General features: G+C 35.4%; 2 protein-coding genes across 2 annotated transcripts; one reads left to right on the top strand and one right to left on the bottom strand.

Moving 5' to 3' along the window:
* Positions 1-248: 248 nt before the first annotated feature.
* Positions 249-6,982, top strand: LOC113108280 (annexin A5-like). The gene is made up of 13 exons (XM_026271216.1): positions 249-366; positions 560-598; positions 3,478-3,562; positions 3,822-3,916; positions 4,063-4,176; positions 4,384-4,474; positions 4,592-4,671; positions 4,842-4,892; positions 4,982-5,075; positions 5,166-5,261; positions 5,511-5,569; positions 6,009-6,131; positions 6,233-6,982. Exons 2-13 carry the CDS (start codon positions 596-598, stop codon positions 6,293-6,295), a joined length of 954 nt encoding a protein of 317 aa, XP_026127001.1. The 5' UTR covers positions 249-366; positions 560-595; the 3' UTR covers positions 6,296-6,982.
* A 7,735-nt stretch (positions 6,983-14,717) lies between these two features.
* LOC113090706 (fibroblast growth factor-binding protein 1-like) lies at positions 14,718-16,176 on the bottom strand. The gene is made up of 2 exons (XM_026256540.1): positions 16,096-16,176; positions 14,718-15,942 (listed from the first exon to the last, which is right to left on the bottom strand). Exon 2 carries the CDS (start codon positions 15,919-15,921, stop codon positions 15,325-15,327), a length of 597 nt encoding a protein of 198 aa, XP_026112325.1. The 5' UTR covers positions 15,922-15,942; positions 16,096-16,176; the 3' UTR covers positions 14,718-15,324.
* Positions 16,177-17,891: the final 1,715 nt, after the last annotated feature.

Below are 17,891 nucleotides of genomic sequence, written 5' to 3' on the forward strand. Positions count from 1 at the left end.
TACCAACAGGGTGGGGGACCACCAGAAGCACAAACCAGCCTCCTGGATGGAGAAAGTTGATGTTTATAAGTTTGAATATTAAATGCTTACATGGTTCTCTGTACTGTAATCTTCTGCAATGCCTGGTCCTCGGTGTGATTCATTGCTTTCGTATGCACAGATATGTTGAAGTGTAAAAAAAAGAAGAAAAACACCACTACCCATAATCCACAGTGTCTGGCTGATTTGCCAGGGTGTGGCTCAGGGTTTTTATTTATTCTATTGGGCTCAACCCATCGCAGTCGAGTTCATTCCTCCTTCATTCCTCATTCCTGCTGCTTCGGTCTGCACTGACGTCATCTGCTCCTAAACTAAAACTCTTCTTAGGTAAGTGAATGGAAACTGCACTTCTACACTTATGTTTCTATAGAGTTCACAGGTACGACTCTATCTGTATGAAAACATTTCAAACTTTTTCTCTTCCCAGTATTTGATAAATTTGCTTTATATTATATTCACATGGCTGTATATCACTTCACAGTTATTTTCTGTCTCTTCTCTAACTCTCTCTTTTTTTTAGCTTCGGACTCTTTGAAGTATTACGTGAATCTCAAAGATGGTAAGTTATAGTTTACTGCCGTAATGGAAGTCTAACATCATTTGTAGCGTGTTTTAATTTTGAACACGCCTTTGTTTTGAAGATACTTAATGTTCTGTATAGATTTGCGACATTTCATGTGGCGACGCCCATAATAGTTGCTTAGGGAAGAAAGAAAAAACATTGAATGTGCTTAGGAGCCATGTTTACTTGTTGCATTGCTGTCAAACTCTCACTACAGTATTGAAACGATGCTTTCTCAGTATCCTGCAATATAGGCCATAAACTATGCGTTTGGAAGCGTTGTGTTATACATATGATTCGTGGTTTCCAACTATTTCAGAGAGCGTTTACGTCTTCAATGCAAATGTTTAGAAAGAAACAAAACAGTTGTAAATGAGAGCATCGATGAGTCACTCGCGTGAGCTGGAAGTGGAACACCCGTAGGGCGTTCCTGTCTGTCTCCCTCATTTACGTTGAGTTAAAGTAAACTGGTGAATTAATTCCGCTAACGTGGCGCATATTAATAATATTTAATACAGAACAATGTCAGCAATGTAATGTTTTGGTGCTATAATACTACTACGTTTAGTTTACTGTCAATATGAAAATAACCAGGACTGAGAAACTGAAATCACTTTTCATTCATTAATACCTAAGCTGCAATGTGCATTGCTTGGGGAACACTCGCAGATTGGGGAACACTCGCAGCTTGTTTGCTGCAGGCAAATTAATATTGCATTAATTTCCTTATATTTGTATATGTCAGATATGTTTGCTCGCTCTATTGTTTGGACAAAGGCTGAGAAACATGACTCCTACCGACAAGAGTTTTGAGTAGGTTACTAGGACAAAAAGACTAAAGAACTGAAGAAAGAGAAATGTTTATGTATAATTTGGATTTGGAATCTGATGGTGTTGACAATCATATTTTGCTTATGTTGTGTAAAATTTGAATTAAATGAAGTACAATAATCTAAATAAAATGGGAAATCACTACAAAATTACCTAAAATTGGAAACTAGCCAGTGAGATCTTGTTAGTGAGCTGAAAAATGACACTATTGTCTTTTGTGGAGCTGCTTTACAGCTGAAATTGAATCTGTATTATAATGAAATTATTTTGCAACATTTATTGTTACTTTCCTGTTTATTACTGATGAGCTTCTTTAAAACAATCTGCATTGTATAAAGTGCTATATAAATAAACTTGACTTCATAAAAGTGTGGACACAGGTGTGAAATTTTATAAAAAGATATAGACAAAGTTGTGTGATAGGTTTTAATACTATGTCTCAGGAATCTGCCAGTTTTTTCCTTAAATGTCTTGTTTGCACAGATTAAATCTGTAACGCATGATGTTGCCGTCGTACACAAGTAGGATTCTGTTCTGTTTAGGGCTGGATTTTAAATGGATGGCTCCTGATTCATAAGATAACCACAGAAAGTATTCAGGCCTGAGTTATTCAACACATTCCTGAAGCTGAGACATTAACGAACAATACATTTCCTCTCCCAGACAACAAAATATCATTTAGTTTATCTAATAAAAAAAGCTGTGAGTAGAAAGTAAAAGTTGTTTGCCAGGTCTAAATCAGCAGCTGTCTGCAACTTTATACACAATAAACAATTTGCTTATGGGAAAATTTTTGAGGGCTTAGCTTCTGACCTTTTATCATAGTATTGGCACATTACATTGTACACTTTATAGCATACAAACCCTTACCACAGAAATATATATATATATATATATATATATATATATATATATATATATATATATATATATATATATATATATATATATATATATATATATAATAAACAGTTCCAAATTCTGAAATACTGTCTATGGCTTTTAACATTTAATCATTTAGCAGACGCTTTTATCCAAAGCGACTTACAAATGAGAACAATAGAAGCAGTCAGGTCAACAAGAGAACAACAACAGTATATGATGCTTTTTTTGACATCGTACTGTATGCACATTTCAGAAATCTCGCCAGTAGCACATCCAGGTACTTTTTTAACTACTAATTCAGACATACTGTTCTTTTCACTTAAGGAAAGTATGTGATTTTGAATGCAAGCTGTCTTGTAGTGTTAAATAGGTGTACAACAGCTACATTGATTTGCAGTATGTTCTGTGCTTGTGTGCATACAGCGAGGTTGAGAAAAGGGCTTTAGTGTGTGTTTGTTTTAATGAGGCCTTGCTGAGGGCTGTTGTCAGTAGTGTGGTTGTCACCCCGAGGACTTAACTGAGATGAGAACAAACCAGCGTGCCTGTGTTTCTGCTGGTATCTTTTCCCGTGACTCCTTTGATCCACAAACAGACTGTGTTTTCACAGTGTTTTCCGTGTTCAAATGAATGAAAATGTCTCAAGGATTTAAGAAGTGTGTGAATATTTTTTTTTTTTTCAGAAGATCACATGATCAGCATGATCTTTGACTGTGTTCTTGCAAAATCTCGGTTTGCATCCGTTGGTTATTATTTCTGGAATCTTACACAACTTCCTGATTTTGATTAGATATTAGGTCACAGTTTTAGGTCACGAACAGGATGCAGATAATAAGTAAATCTGTACAATACTTTTTTAAAAAGGAAAACAATGTTAATTCGTAGATGTGGTATAGATGTGGTATAGTATGACTCGTGTCCAGTCTTGCCTCCCACACACATAAACCGCAGAAGATCTGTGGTAGTCTCTCAAAGTTTCCATGTGGAAAACTACTGCATGTAAAAGTTTAAATGCACATCTTTTTGGAGAGTCAGAGGGCACGTGGGTGTGGTTGTGACTCAGAGATGTATTACTGAAGTTCCTGAAGTTAAAGATATACATACTATTAAAAAGGATCATGAAACTAACACTTGATTTTTTTTTTTTATTATTATTGTTTTAGGCTGGCAGAGGCACAGTGAAGGCCCATGGTGGATTCAATGCTAACAATGATGCTGAAGTTCTCTACAAGGCCATGAAAGGACTCGGTGAGTTTGACAATTGCATTAAATGTGCATATGCAAATTAAAATCTATTGCAGAGATCTAACAACATTTAGTGTGACTAGTTTATTATTATTTGCATGATCAAGGCTGTGTGTGGATGCATTAGTGTTTATACATTTTGCTTGTTTAATTAGTTTGCTTCATTCTCATGAATGAATAACTTGAGAATATTGCATCTGGGTATAAGAGATGGATATCCGATTACTCATTATCAACATTAATTGTTTTTATTTTTACTCAGGCACCGATGAGGATGCTATTCTCCAGCTGCTGACAGCACGCAGTAATGCACAGCGCCAAGAAATCAAGGCTGCATTCAAAACCCTGCATGGAAATGTAATCTCATCTGCATAATTTATGTACTCAGGCCATGTACATTAAACACTGTTTTATTAGAATTTGTGCAAGATACATTAAACAATCATTTCAGAAAATATATATTTAAAAGATGCATTCTACAATATATTTTTTAATCCGTTTAGGATTTGGTGGATAATCTGAAGTCAGAGCTGGGTGGGAAGTTTGAGAGTCTGATAGTAGCTCTGATGACTCCTCCCATCATGTATGATGTCACATGTCTGCGAGATGCTATTAAGGTACACGCTAATAACTTTAGGGTTGTCAATCATTAAAAAAAAAAAAAAAAAAAAATATATATATATATATATATATATATATATATATATATATATATATATTCACGATTGTAGTGAAATATAAATTTCATGATTATTATTATTATTTTTTTTTTTTTTTTTTAGACCAATAACTTTATATTTGCACTTTTGCATTTGTTGTCTTAGGGTGCAGGCACAGATGAGAAAGTGCTGATTGAGATCTTGGCATCAAGGTTACCTAATCAAGTAAACGAGATCAAAAGTTTATACAAGCAAGGTAACTGTGTTTGTGCATTAGAAGTCTTTTAAGTCTTAGTTATTAATTTTGATATGTGCCTGTAAAACAATATGTTGAATGATGATCTCTTAAATGACATCTGTATGTATATTATAGAGCATAAGGATGATCTGGAGGAAGATGTGACTGGTGACACTGGAGGTCATTTCAGGAGGATGCTGGTTGTTTTGCTACAAGTACGTAGTTCATTAACAATACAACGATTTAAAGAACAATAATGTATCTGTGTATGTTAATAGCATTGGAAATTTCAATCCACTGGAAAAGCGACCTAAAACTTAAGTGTGGTTGTTTTGTCATTTTAGTTGCATTATTATATAGATTTGATATTATGATTTTTCTATAGGCCAGCAGACAGCAGAGTATTCAAGAGGAGCTCATCCAAAGCGATGCCAAGGTAAGTTTGTGTATGTAAGTGCACATCAAATCCAATGCAACTGAATGTTTGCAAATATATTTTTTTGACTAAAACTGTTGGTGGTGTAGGCTCTGCTTACAGCAGGAGAACAGAAGTATGGAACCGATGAAGGCCAGTTCATCACTATACTGGGAAACCGTAGTAATGCTCACCTTAGGAGAGGTTTGTACACACATGCATGCATTTAGGTAATGAAATTGGTATTTTAGTTTCTATATATTCATTTGTTTTCTGTTAATGGTTTTTCTGCAGTGTTTGATGAGTATAGAAAGCTCTCAGGGTATGAAATAGAGGAGAGCATCCAAAGAGAGACATCAGGAACCCTCCAAGAAATACTGCTGGCCGTGGGTAAGACACACACACACACACACACACATACACACATCTCTCTCTCTATCGATCAGATATGGTTAATTCTTCAATCAAGTTCTTCTAAGAAAGTGCAAAATAAAAAATGTTTTCCCTTATTTTAGCAATATTTTTATTATAGATCGGAAATAAAAAAGACAGGGAGGACAGGGAGTAGTGTCTATAATTGAAGAATCACTCATATGCAGGTTTTTGTCTCTTAAAACACTCTTTTCTCTTCCTCCTCAGTGAAGTGTGCCCGAAGTGTGCCGGGTTATTTTGCCGAGAGCCTTTACAATGCCATGAAGGTGAAGTTTAAATTTTTTTAATTTATTTAAATTTTAGTTAAAGTTTTAGTAATTTAGTTGTTTTTAGTTTAGTTTTTATCTCCTATAAAGGTTTTACTTTGAGTTATTTTAATACATAAAGTGAATAAAAATATAAATCGAATATTGATTTTTATTTTTTTTTTTCACATGTAATTACAGAAATTAAATACAGATGTAATTACATGTAGGTTTTTTTTAAATATAAGTACAATGTAAAAACATGTATGTACACAATAAGTACATTGTACTAAATTATTAATTAAAATGTAAGTACATAGTAGTTAAGGCCACTTAATATAAAGTGGGTCCATTTATTTTATTTCAAATAACAAAATGTTTTTATAATTATATTTTTTGTTAACTGTAATAACCCTGCAAAGTACTTCCCTGTTGCTGTATCTCTGCTTTGCTGGAGCAGGGGTCAGGCACTGATGACCAGACACTGATCAGGATCATGGTTTCCCGCAGTGAGGTGGACATGATGGATATACGAACTGAATTCCGCAAGCGGTTTTCAACCTCTCTGCACAAGATGATTCAGGTAAACTGATGCTCAGTATTTAGCCATTGAACACCTTATAGATTTTCTTGTTTGTCCATATCAGCAAAACTCAATCTTCTCTCACCGTTCTCTTAAATCAGGGTGATACCTCAGGTGACTACCGTAAAGCCCTGCTCCTGCTGTGTGGCGGTGATGATGCATAAACTCTCTGTGTGGGTCAGATCACAGGGAGATGAACCCAATTCAGGACCAATTACAAATACATGACATTCCAAATCGATAGAAGGATCTCTTGTCTGGTTGTGAAGATGCTATGCATGGCACATAGTAAGCAATAAACACATTTTGGCATTCATATTTCATGAAATGTGTAATAGATTTAGATTGAAAAAATATTTTAGTAGAAACTATAAAAATACGAAGAACGGAGAACAACATAATAACCATTCTCTGTTTGACTAGATCTATTACAGAAAAAAACTCCTAATCATTTCTTTTTTAAAGATATTTTTGTTATGAACTCAGCTCGATTAAATAAAACCAAAGACTCATTTGTACTCAGTAAAGCAATATTTTAAAAGCATTCATCAGTTTTCCACTTTTTTTTTTATTGTTTGTATGGTTAATAACTTCCTTGACATTTCAGTACAGCAATATAATATTCAAATTCATTAATTGTATTATTCAATATAATATCACAACCAGTCTCATAACTGGCATTATTAGCAAGCTTGTTTCAATGTTTGTGTTTACCCACAGCAAATAAAGATAAGCAAAATGTTTGCCCTCTTTAAGGATATTAATGCTCGTTAAAAGCTGATGAAAAAGGTGCTACTACTAAAATGTTCTAATATTTCATTGCCATGATATTCACAATAAACTCATGAAATCAAAGCAAACAGTATGTATGTCTCCTCTATGACTGACCACATAATGACAATAATAACTGAGCTGATCTGACAGTAGTCAGAATAACTGCATGTTATGACCACCTGATAAATTTGATGTGTTTTCTGATGTGTGGCTTATTCTATATTGCTTTTATATATATATAAATAAAATCAATTTAAAATGTATGCTTATCTCAACTGAAAATAGCTTTGTGATGATACTAATATTCAAGGTTAAAACTGATATTTCAAGGTAAAAAAACAAAAACAAACAGCTGCTTTAAACTCAAATAGGCTAAAACTTATTTCAAATTGTAGTGTGTTAAAGTGAAAGCTGAATCTAGAAAGTTAAAACTTGAAAGTATTGTCCACAGGGAGGCGCTGTAGTCAAAGAAATAACTCTAGAGCAGACATCAAATAGCTACTGTTTGAAATAAATACAGAATTAGATGATTAATGCATACCAGTTTGCGACTACATTACATGTAGTTTGTTGATAGATTGATTTTATGATTGTTTTAAAGTCATACATATAGTTCAATAGTCAGAAAGTGCAATATGTATGGAGCCAAAAGAGTCTCAATAAAGATAAATGCACACACTACATTCACATATGCACACACAGTATTCATACATGCACACACATGATTCATAAATGCACACACAAGATACACAAATGCGCACAAAATTTACGAATGCACACACAAAATGTAAAAAGCACAGAAGATTCACAAATGCATACAAAATTCAGAAATGCACACAAAATTCAGAAATGCACACACAATTCAGAAATGCAAACAACATTTACAAATGCACTCAAGATTCACAAATGCACAGGACAAGATTCACAAATGTATTTCTGATGCACACACACATATATCTTGATTTACAAACTGCTTGCGGTCTGTGAACTTCACTGCATTTGTGTGTGAATTTTGAGACTCCCCTGACTTGGCTCGACACACAAATGCCTTTTTTTAAACAGGGAATGATCTGCAACCAATCAGATATCTCCCTTGTTTTAGCCAATCACAAGAATCCACCCCACGTGGGGGATTGTTTACTTATAAGCCAATCAGCGAACGACTCACTTTCCTCACGCAGCGAACGACTCACTTTCCTCAGCGAACGACTCACTACCTCACGCAGCCGGCGACTCACTTTGCGCAGCCGGACACCCACTTTGTGCAGCAGGAGACTCACTTTCCGCAGCCTGAGTGTCACTTTCCTCTCGCAGCGAACGACTCACTTTCCTCAGCGAACGATTCACTTTCCTCACGCAGCGAAGTTGAGCGAACGATTCACTTTCCTCACGCAGCCGGCGACTCACTTTCCTAAGCGAACGACTCACTTTCCTCACGCAGCTGGAGACCCACTTTTCGCAGCCGGAGAATCACTTTCCTCTCGCAGCGGACCACTGACTTTCTCTTCATGTAGGGACCGAATATTATAATTAAAGTGACTTCTATATTGCATCCAAAAGAATATTTAGATATATTTAAATATTCAAAAAGGTGTAAAAATATTTTTTACTTTCATTAAAATATTTCAATAAAATGAAATAGTTGCCTATTGCAAATGAATCCATGGTTAACTTTTTTTCTGCAGTCACTGGGCTATATGTATTGAGACATTTTTAAATTTATATTTTGTAAAAAATAATAAAAAATAAACCTGAATTGTAATCTAAACATCTGTATGTTCATACAATTTCATAAATAAGTAGGCTATAAAATGCCATATTGCGCTGTGTGAACGCCATGTGATTGGCTTATAAGTAAACAATCCCCCACTTGGGGTGCGTTCTTGTGATTGGCTAAAAGAAGGGAGATATCTGATTGGTTGCTGATCATTCCCTGTTTAAAAAAAAGCATTTGTGTGTCGAGCCAAGTCAGGGGAGTCTCAAAATTCACACACAAATGCAGTGAAGTTCAGGAACCGCAAGTAGTTTGTAAATCAAGATATATGTGTGTGTGCATCAGAAATACATTTGTGAATCTTGTCCTGTGCATTTGTGAATCTTGAGTGCATTTGTAAATGTTGTTTGCATTTCTGAATTGTGTGTGTATTTCAGAATTTTGTGTGCATTTCTGAATTTTGTATGCATTTGTGAATCTTCTGTGCTTTTAAAATTTTCTGTGTGCATTTGTAAATTTTGTGCGCATTTGTGTATCTTGTGTGTGTATTTATGAATCATATGTGTGCATGTATGAATCCTGTGTGTGCATATGTGAATGTAGTGTGTGCATTTATCTTTATTGAGACTCTTTTGGCTCCATAATTATGCTCTAATAATGGTCTGGTTTTATAATGAAGTATCATGAATCCATAGAATTTTCTAAAATACATTTCCAGTTAAACTGACAGTCTGCTTGTAATTCTTCTTTGTATCACTATAGACATATTGGAGAATGTCCTGCAAGTGTAGACATGCTTTAATCACATCTGTCTATACAAGAAATGCTTAAGTTCTGGTCGTGTATGTGTGCTTTGATGTTTGTCTTCTGAGTAAGTTTCATGAAGACTAGTTTTGATTCTAGACCTTTGTGTATGTCACAGCCACACTCAGCCAATAGAGAGGAGGTGTTGTACCAATAGGTGAGGGATATCGTCCAATAGGAATGTCTGAATTCATGGGTGGGGCTGTCAGGCCACCTCGTGCCACACAAAGGAACAATGAATGTGAAACCCAGCCCACCAAACAATACACATCTCCCATGTGTCTGCATCGGTGTGTGAGTGAATGAAAGAGAGGAAGCATGACTGTCATGATAAATTAAGGCTGTGTGATGGCAGTTTTGAGGTCATAATACAATATATCCATGTAGCTGGACATTTGGAGCTTTATATATTCAGTATTTGTGTAACCTTGTGGTTGCATCATGTGTCTGTTTGTTTGTGTGAAGGTAAACCCCTCCTTTTACTGAAATTGCACGACTTTGATCTCTCAGCTCTTCCAGAAGCCCAGGTGCAACAGTAGACATGTAAAAACATGATTTTTGAATGGAAGCGATGAGAACACACACGTATTCGCTACGAGTCTGTTCCCTTCCAGTGAATGCCTGGGTCTGTTTGAGCTGCAACTTGAATAGACTTGAAACTTCCCTTTACACACCCATACACACACACACACACACACACACTGATGTCTGACCTGTATTCTGATACATGAGAGGTGCACTGTGTTCCTCTCCGAATGTTCTTTTTTGCCTTGAAGAGATTATAGAATTATCCTGATGTTAAAAGAGCTCATATATTAGGTATATCTGTATATCTGTCTCAGTTTAAGTTTGGTTCACTGTTAATACAGTATCAATTTATTTACAGATTTATTTATTTGCCAGTTTAATTATTTATGCATGACTCACACTTGGGTTTGGGGCCATAAGATCAAAAGTGATAGTTACAAATAAACAATAAACAAACAAACTACAGTTGTTTTTAACTTTCTATTGGAACTTTCTGTTTGGTCAAAGAATATCAAAGTATCCTGGAAGAAATGATTATGTGCTACAACCGTTTCCAACGTTTATAATATTTAAGAAATGTTTCTTGAGCAGCAAATCAGCATATTGAAATGATTTCTGAAGATCATGTGACACTGGAGACTGGAGGAATGATGCTGAAAATACAGTAAAATGCAGTAAAATTAAAGTTTAAAAATTTATTCTAATATAATACAGTTTTGTAAATTGTAATTCTATTTCACATGTCCATACATACTAATACAAAAAATAAAAATAAAACATAAATATTGCCAAAATGGCAAGGTCCAAAACCTGTCTTGACGGCATGATGACATGATTGTAAACTTTGACCGTTAACTAGACGTTGGAGTGGAATGTGGTGTGATGTGATCATGCAAACTGTAAAGTATAATGTTCACAATCTAATGTTTTGGGTGTGTGTGGGAACGATAGAAAGACGGCAGTAACTGATATCAGATGTATAAGTAAGTATTTCTTATTGGCTGTGGACATGATATGATCCAAAATCAGCCAGTCAGAAAAAGTGCTCAGGTGTTATTGTTTATATCTGTGGGCAAATGGTCATAAGATTTCTTTAAACTTATAGTCATTCTAACAATTGATAGTAGTTCATATTGATGTCAGCATACAAAGTTGTTATTTTACTCTATAATAGACAGCAGATCAAATATATTTCTTTTCATCATACAGAAAGATAAAAAACTTTTAAACATCATAAAAAACTTTTAAACATCATAAATATTTAAAAATTACATATAGAAATTAAATTCTAGGAACTCTAAAGTGAATATTCAGTCAACATTTACTAATTTTGGGGTGAACTGTTTCTTTAAGAATTATTTACATTTCAACTCAGTAGGAAGTAAATGTGAATAAGATGCATGGATGTGCTTTCCACTGATCCTCTTTCAGTTCAATGCTGTAAACCTGCGCTGTTCATGCTTTCGACTCATCATGTGCACATCTGCACCGTGTTGCTGTCCTACACAGGTTCACACATGTTAGACCACCCATTTGAGGATTTATCAAAGGATGGACATGTTCAGCTTTTGTGTGTCTTGTCTCAGTGCCCATGGGAAACTAAAATGAAAGAAATGTCATGGACGGTTATGTGAGTCATTATTTGACCTTTAGGTGAGAAGAATGAGTTTCATTATGGGTTTAGTCAAATAATGTTAAGTGTTTCATACGCCAGTGTGGGAATGTGTGTGTGTATGTGTGTGTGTGTGTGTGTGTGTGTGTGTGTGTGTGTTTTGCACAGATTCTTGCATTTACAGAATTAAATATTCAAATATAATAATAATGAAAAATAAAAGTGAGAAATAAAACTATGCCATTCACATGGGTGTCTATATATGTCTAGCACACTGTTATTTTTGTTATGTATTCTATACTGTTCTTTTCAAAATACTGTTCATGAATTGTGAGGTAACTAATACAGTATTGTTCAAAATAATAGCAGTACAATGTGACTAACCAGAATAATCAAGGTTTTTCGTATATTTTTTTATTGCTACGTGGCAAACAAGTTACCAGTAGGTTCAGTAGATTCTCAGAAAACAAATGAGACCCAGCATTCATGATATGCACGCTCTTAAGGCTGTGCGATTGGGCAATTAGTTGAATTAGTTGAAAGGGGTGTGTTCAAAAAAATAGCAGTGTGGCATTCAATCACTGAGGTCATCAATTTTGTGAAGAAACAGGTGTGAATCAGGTGGCCCCTATTTAAGGATGAAGCCAACACTTGTTGAACATGCATTTGAAAGCTGAGGAAAATGGGTCGTTCAAGACATTGTTCAGAAGAACAGCGTACTTTGATTAAAAAGTTGATTAGAGAGGGGAAAACCTATAAAGAGGTGCAAAAAATGATAGGCTGTTCAGCTAAAATTATCTCCAATGCCTTAAAATGGAGAGCAAAACCAGAGAGACGTGGAAGAAAACGGAAGACAACCATCAAAATGGATAGAAGAATAACCAGAATGGCAAAGGCTCAGCCAATGATCACCTCCAGGATGATCAAAGACAGTCTGGAGTTACCTGTAAGTACTGTGACAGTTAGAAGACGTCTGTGTGAAGCTAATCTATTTTCAAGAATCCTCCGCAAAGTCCCTCTGTTAAAAAAAAGGCATGTGCAGAAGAGGTTACAATTTGCCAAAGAACACATCAACTGGCCTAAAGAGAAATGGAGGAACATTTTGTGGACTGATGAGAGTAAAATTGTTCTTTTTGGGTCCAAGAGCCACAGGCAGTTTGTGAGACGACCCCCAAACTCTGAATTCAAGCCACAGTACACCGTGAAGACAGTGAAGCATGGAGGTGCAAGCATCATGATATGGGCATGTTTCTCCTACTATGGTGTTGGGCCTATTTATCGCATACCAGGGATCATGGATCAGTTTGCATATGTTAAAATACTTGAAGAGGTCATGTTGCCCTATGCTGAAGAGGACATGCCCTTGAAATGGTTGTTTCAACAAGACAATGACCCAAAACACACTAGTAAACGGGCAAAATCTTGGTTCCAAACCAACAAAAATAATGTTATGGAGTGGCCAGCCCAATCTCCAGACCTTAATCCAATTGAGAACTTGTGGGGTGATATCAAAAATGCTGTTTCTGAAGCAAAACCAAGAGATGTGAATGTATTGTGGAATGTTGTTAAAGAATCATGGAGTGGAATAACAGCTGAGAGGTGCCACAAGTTGGTTGACTCCATGCCACACAGATGTCAAGCAGTTTTAAAAAACTGTGGTCATACAACTAAATATTAGTTTAGTGATTCACAGGATTGCTAAATCCCAGAAAAAAAAATGTTTGTACAAAATAGTTTTGAGTTTGTACAGTCAAAGGTAGACACTGCTATTTTTTTGAACACACCCCTTTCAACTAATTGCCCAATTGCACAGCCTTAAGAGCGTGCATATCATGAATGCTGGGTCTTGTTTGTTTTCTGACAATCTATTGAACCTACTGGTAACTTGTTTGCCACGTAGCAATAAAAAATATACTAAAAACCTTGATTATTCTGGTTAGTTACATTGTACTGCTATTATTTTGAACAATACTGTACATTCCATTTATATGACATCATATCAACACATGTGACAAATCATCCTTTGGGGTCATAAAGGCAAGGGTTTAAGTCTATAATACATTTGTTTTGAATGCCAAGTAACACTTTGTCACTGTGTATTCTTAATTTGACTTCCTATCTATGGTTAAAATGTAACTTACAGAGGAGATCAAAGCCATCTGGTAATTACAGTCTGAACTTCACACAGTCATTCTTTTATACAGTCATGCATATATAATTACAAATTATAACACTTTGTATGAGCTGTCATATAACCATTGAAAACTATAATAAAATATTGTCACCCAATCAGAGACTTATTACACATTACGCTGCAGTGCATTGGTGTTTTCAAACATGATTTAAAAAACAAAACAAAAAAAAGATTTTAAAAAGGTACCTTTATTAAAAAAATCCTCTTTCTTTAAAAATGATACAAACAAAATTATAGAAAACTGAAACTGTCCACACTAAATCAATAGCCAAGCCTTTAAACACATATATGCATATTTCCAAAGACTGATGAAAGGATCAGCACACACTGTGAAGTGTAACATGTGAGGTACACCACACACACACACACACACACACAAATGTTGTATTTATATGTTTTATGGGTTCATTCCTAAGGCATATTGGTTTTTATACTGTACAAACTGTATGTTCTCTCCCCTTACCCTAAACCTACCTCTCACACAAAACTACAGGTTTATTAGATTTTCAAAACACTTTGTATGTATTCTGTATGATTTATAAGCTGTTTTCATCATGAGGACCAAAAAAAATTATTTCTAAAAATTTCCCCACAAGGTCAAAAATTTACTGGTATTACTGTCCTTGTGGAAATATTTGTTACAGAGGGAATACCAGTACACACACACACACACACACACACACACAGAGAGAGAGAGAGAGAGAGAGAGAGAGACGTGTTTTGAATCTGTGGTTACCTTATCTTTTCCGCTGCTCCACAGACAATGAAAGTGAGTGAGTGTGTGAGAAGGGTTTTTAGAGTATTAGGTTCTGACAACTTCCTCAAAAGCTTTCCAGGAAAAGCAAGGTTCTTATGGTTAAACCCCAAAAAATAAAAGCTCAAAGCTGTTTTTTTTTTTTTAAATCAAGCTTATATTGCAATGAAATATCTTTTGATCATTTCACAAGACCAGGGTGATACTTCTCAACACAGATACATAAAAATATTTATTTTGCATGTCATAAATACATACAATGCAATACAACAGGTGTCATGTATTTTACAGCAGACTGAAGGAAATAATTACATTTGCTGAAAATGTTTAACATGGATATGAAAACGAGATGATTATGAAAATGATAGTGAGGATGGAGCATCATCCAATTTATTATTATTATTATTATGAGAAATAAAAGGGTCTACCCAAACTTCTCACTTCAAAATAAAAGCAATACACTAATTTACTTTGTGTAAGTCTCTCAAATGCCTTTTTAATAAATATAAATAAAAAAATGTATATCCAACATAACATAAATAGACATCTCACTATTCTCCAATGAAATACCAACATTAAAAAACTGTTTACGCTTTGAATAAACGTGTTAAGATTAAAGTTTGTGCCACTATGGTCAAGGCAAAAACTACAAGTGGTGTGTTCATCTTGATCCACCTTCCAGTGCATTTGTGTGTGTGTGTGTGTGTGTGTGTGTGTGTTTTCAACAAAATACGTGATGCTTTACATCTTAAACAGAACTATCAGTAGTATGCAATCACTAAAGTACCGGCACACGTATGCACACACACATGCTCAGCAGTCTCCGCTCTGGACTATAGTAAAGACAAACGCGCAGAGACTCGCCCAGGAATCTCCGCACATCTCTTTGGCGACCTCGCTGTGGTCAGTCCTCTCCGTGCACTGGAGCTTCGTGCTCGTGGTCGTCGGTGTTTTCTCTGTGGGGGGTTTCTCTTGTGAAATTTCCGTAAGTTTGAAATGCGCGGCCAGCGGCGCACGCTTACACATGCCCGTGCGAATCAGTGCGCGTGCATCCGCGCAAAGTGTCTTCTGTATTGCGACAGATCTGCCTATCTGTTTCCAATAACCTTTAGGATTAGACCCATATTCGGTGCACGTCGAGGGCTTGGCAGTGTATTTACAGCTGAATCCATCCTCGTTTCTAGGCTTACATCTAACAGTCATGGTGTAGATGTCCTCTCCGCGCGCCACCCACGAGCACTTCGCCTTGTCCTTGATAATAAACTTTCCTTTGTGTACGGAAATGTTCTTATCAACTCGGCTCCCCAGCCTCTTTCCTTTGCTCCTCGCTTCTCTAATGCTGTCAGCAGCGAAGATGAGCTGAGAAAGACACAGGAGCAGCAGGAGCACAACAGTCCCACGGAGAGACATTTCCTTCAGTGACGCAACGATCTGAAACAAATTAATTATGAGATTAAACATGATCATTTTTTACCTTTCAAAAGATGCAATAGGGTAATAGTTAATAGTATTATAGATATAGCTAGACTCTTCTTATAAGTTCAAAACTACTTTGATTTACACCAGAAAGTTAATTGATCTTACCGATAAGAGTTAGGAGGAGAGATGGGTGAAGAGATTCCTTGACCAGTTTACGTCAAGATGAACTCACTCGAGGTATTTATATGTAAAGTGACACACCCACTTACTACTGGACAATCAGATTCTCAAACAGGAGGAAACCCTTTAATGAGCTCCTGCATATGCAGGAATCCACTGCCTGCGTCATTCATATATTTGCATTTTTAGAGGGGGCTGAAATAAAAGATAGGAATTACATTTGCTGTCATGGGCCTGAGGTTTTTTAACCCTTTGAAATCCTTTAGCTAATATTGTGTCCCTAGTCCAAAATGCCCAGCCTACAAAAATTGCTTTTCAATATTATTTCTTTCAATCTTTTTATTTTTATTTTTTTACTTGTTTATTTAAAGTATAGCACGTTTGTATTCTTTTCTCTTTGGAACTGATTGATCAAAGGCCTGACTGATCTGAGCTCATGCACTTCAGTTAAAAAATAAATAAATAAATAAAACAAAAAAAGGGCTCAGGTCGAGCTGAGAGCAAGGTAAATCTGATTTAAATACACTGTATCTGAATGGGTAAATGGTTGAGGAGGACACAGACAGAGACTGCAGCAGCAGAAGTAAGAGAGGTTCCTGTGGCCTCACAAGACCAAAACCTGTTCCTTAATTCCATGTACAGGATTAGACATAGGGCTGCATAAACGTAACACCATTATGCTTGTGTACAATGTCCTGGTGTGTAAAAATGCTTTGTTAATGGGCCATTGTGAGTGTGCACTCATGTGGTAGGGGTGAGGGGTCCCTGTCATTGTCTTTCTGGCCTAATTTCATCGCTGAACCGCCACTCTATCCCTACCTTCCTATATCAGTTTAATATGCTTTATTAACTGTTTATTAACTTTTAGCATTTGCATTCGCACACAATTATTGTAAAATAAGTATTATACTTACAGTAGTGCATAGACCATGTATTTATCTTCTTAAAGTGTGTTGTGCAATCTACTTGAGGAACGTTAACTGGAGCTTAATAAATTTAGGTCACTTTTGAGGGGAAGGCAGTTAGAAATGGGGTACAGAAAGACAGAACGCTGGATATTGTATATTTATATATAGTCTTCATATAAATATAGGTGTTTGTGCGATGGTTTTATATGTATATGTATTTAGTAGTCAACATTTGAAGTGGATCCAAAAAGTTCATCAGTTGTCCCAAGACAACAACTTTGATGAAAGATTTTTATCCACTTCATACTGCATGCTGATTACTGTATATATATATATATATATATATATATATATATTTACATTTATTCATTTAGCAGGTGCTTTTAACCAATATATATATATATATATATATATATATATATATATATATATATATATATATATATATATATATATATAAAATGGTATTAAATAACACTTATTTTACACCAAGTCTTTGGAGTTTTGTTTGAGTTATGAACAATGAGTCATCCATGGAAGTCCAATTTCCTTGTTCATTTTCATTACTTATTTACCAAGGGATCAAGTGTTAAAGTGAAACTATTACAATCACGAAAAATGTCTTTGTTGTTACAACTAAGACTAGCGTTGGCCATCACTCATGAAATGATCTCACACAATGATAAAGCTAAGTTTGTATTATTTTTTAATTTTTTTTTACAGAAACTGCTTTTAAATGTGTCTGGTGGAGAATCAGGCTCATGAATCTGCTTTGTGATTACTATGACCTGTTTCATAGAAAGGGACTGGACTGTGAGTTTCCAGGTGTTTGCAAATTTTCTATGTTAAACAGATAATTTTTTTAAAATAATA

The sequence above is a fragment of the Carassius auratus genome, chromosome 1, assembly GCF_003368295.1.
Source record: "Carassius auratus strain Wakin chromosome 1, ASM336829v1, whole genome shotgun sequence".
Lineage (NCBI taxonomy): Eukaryota > Metazoa > Chordata > Actinopteri > Cypriniformes > Cyprinidae > Carassius > Carassius auratus.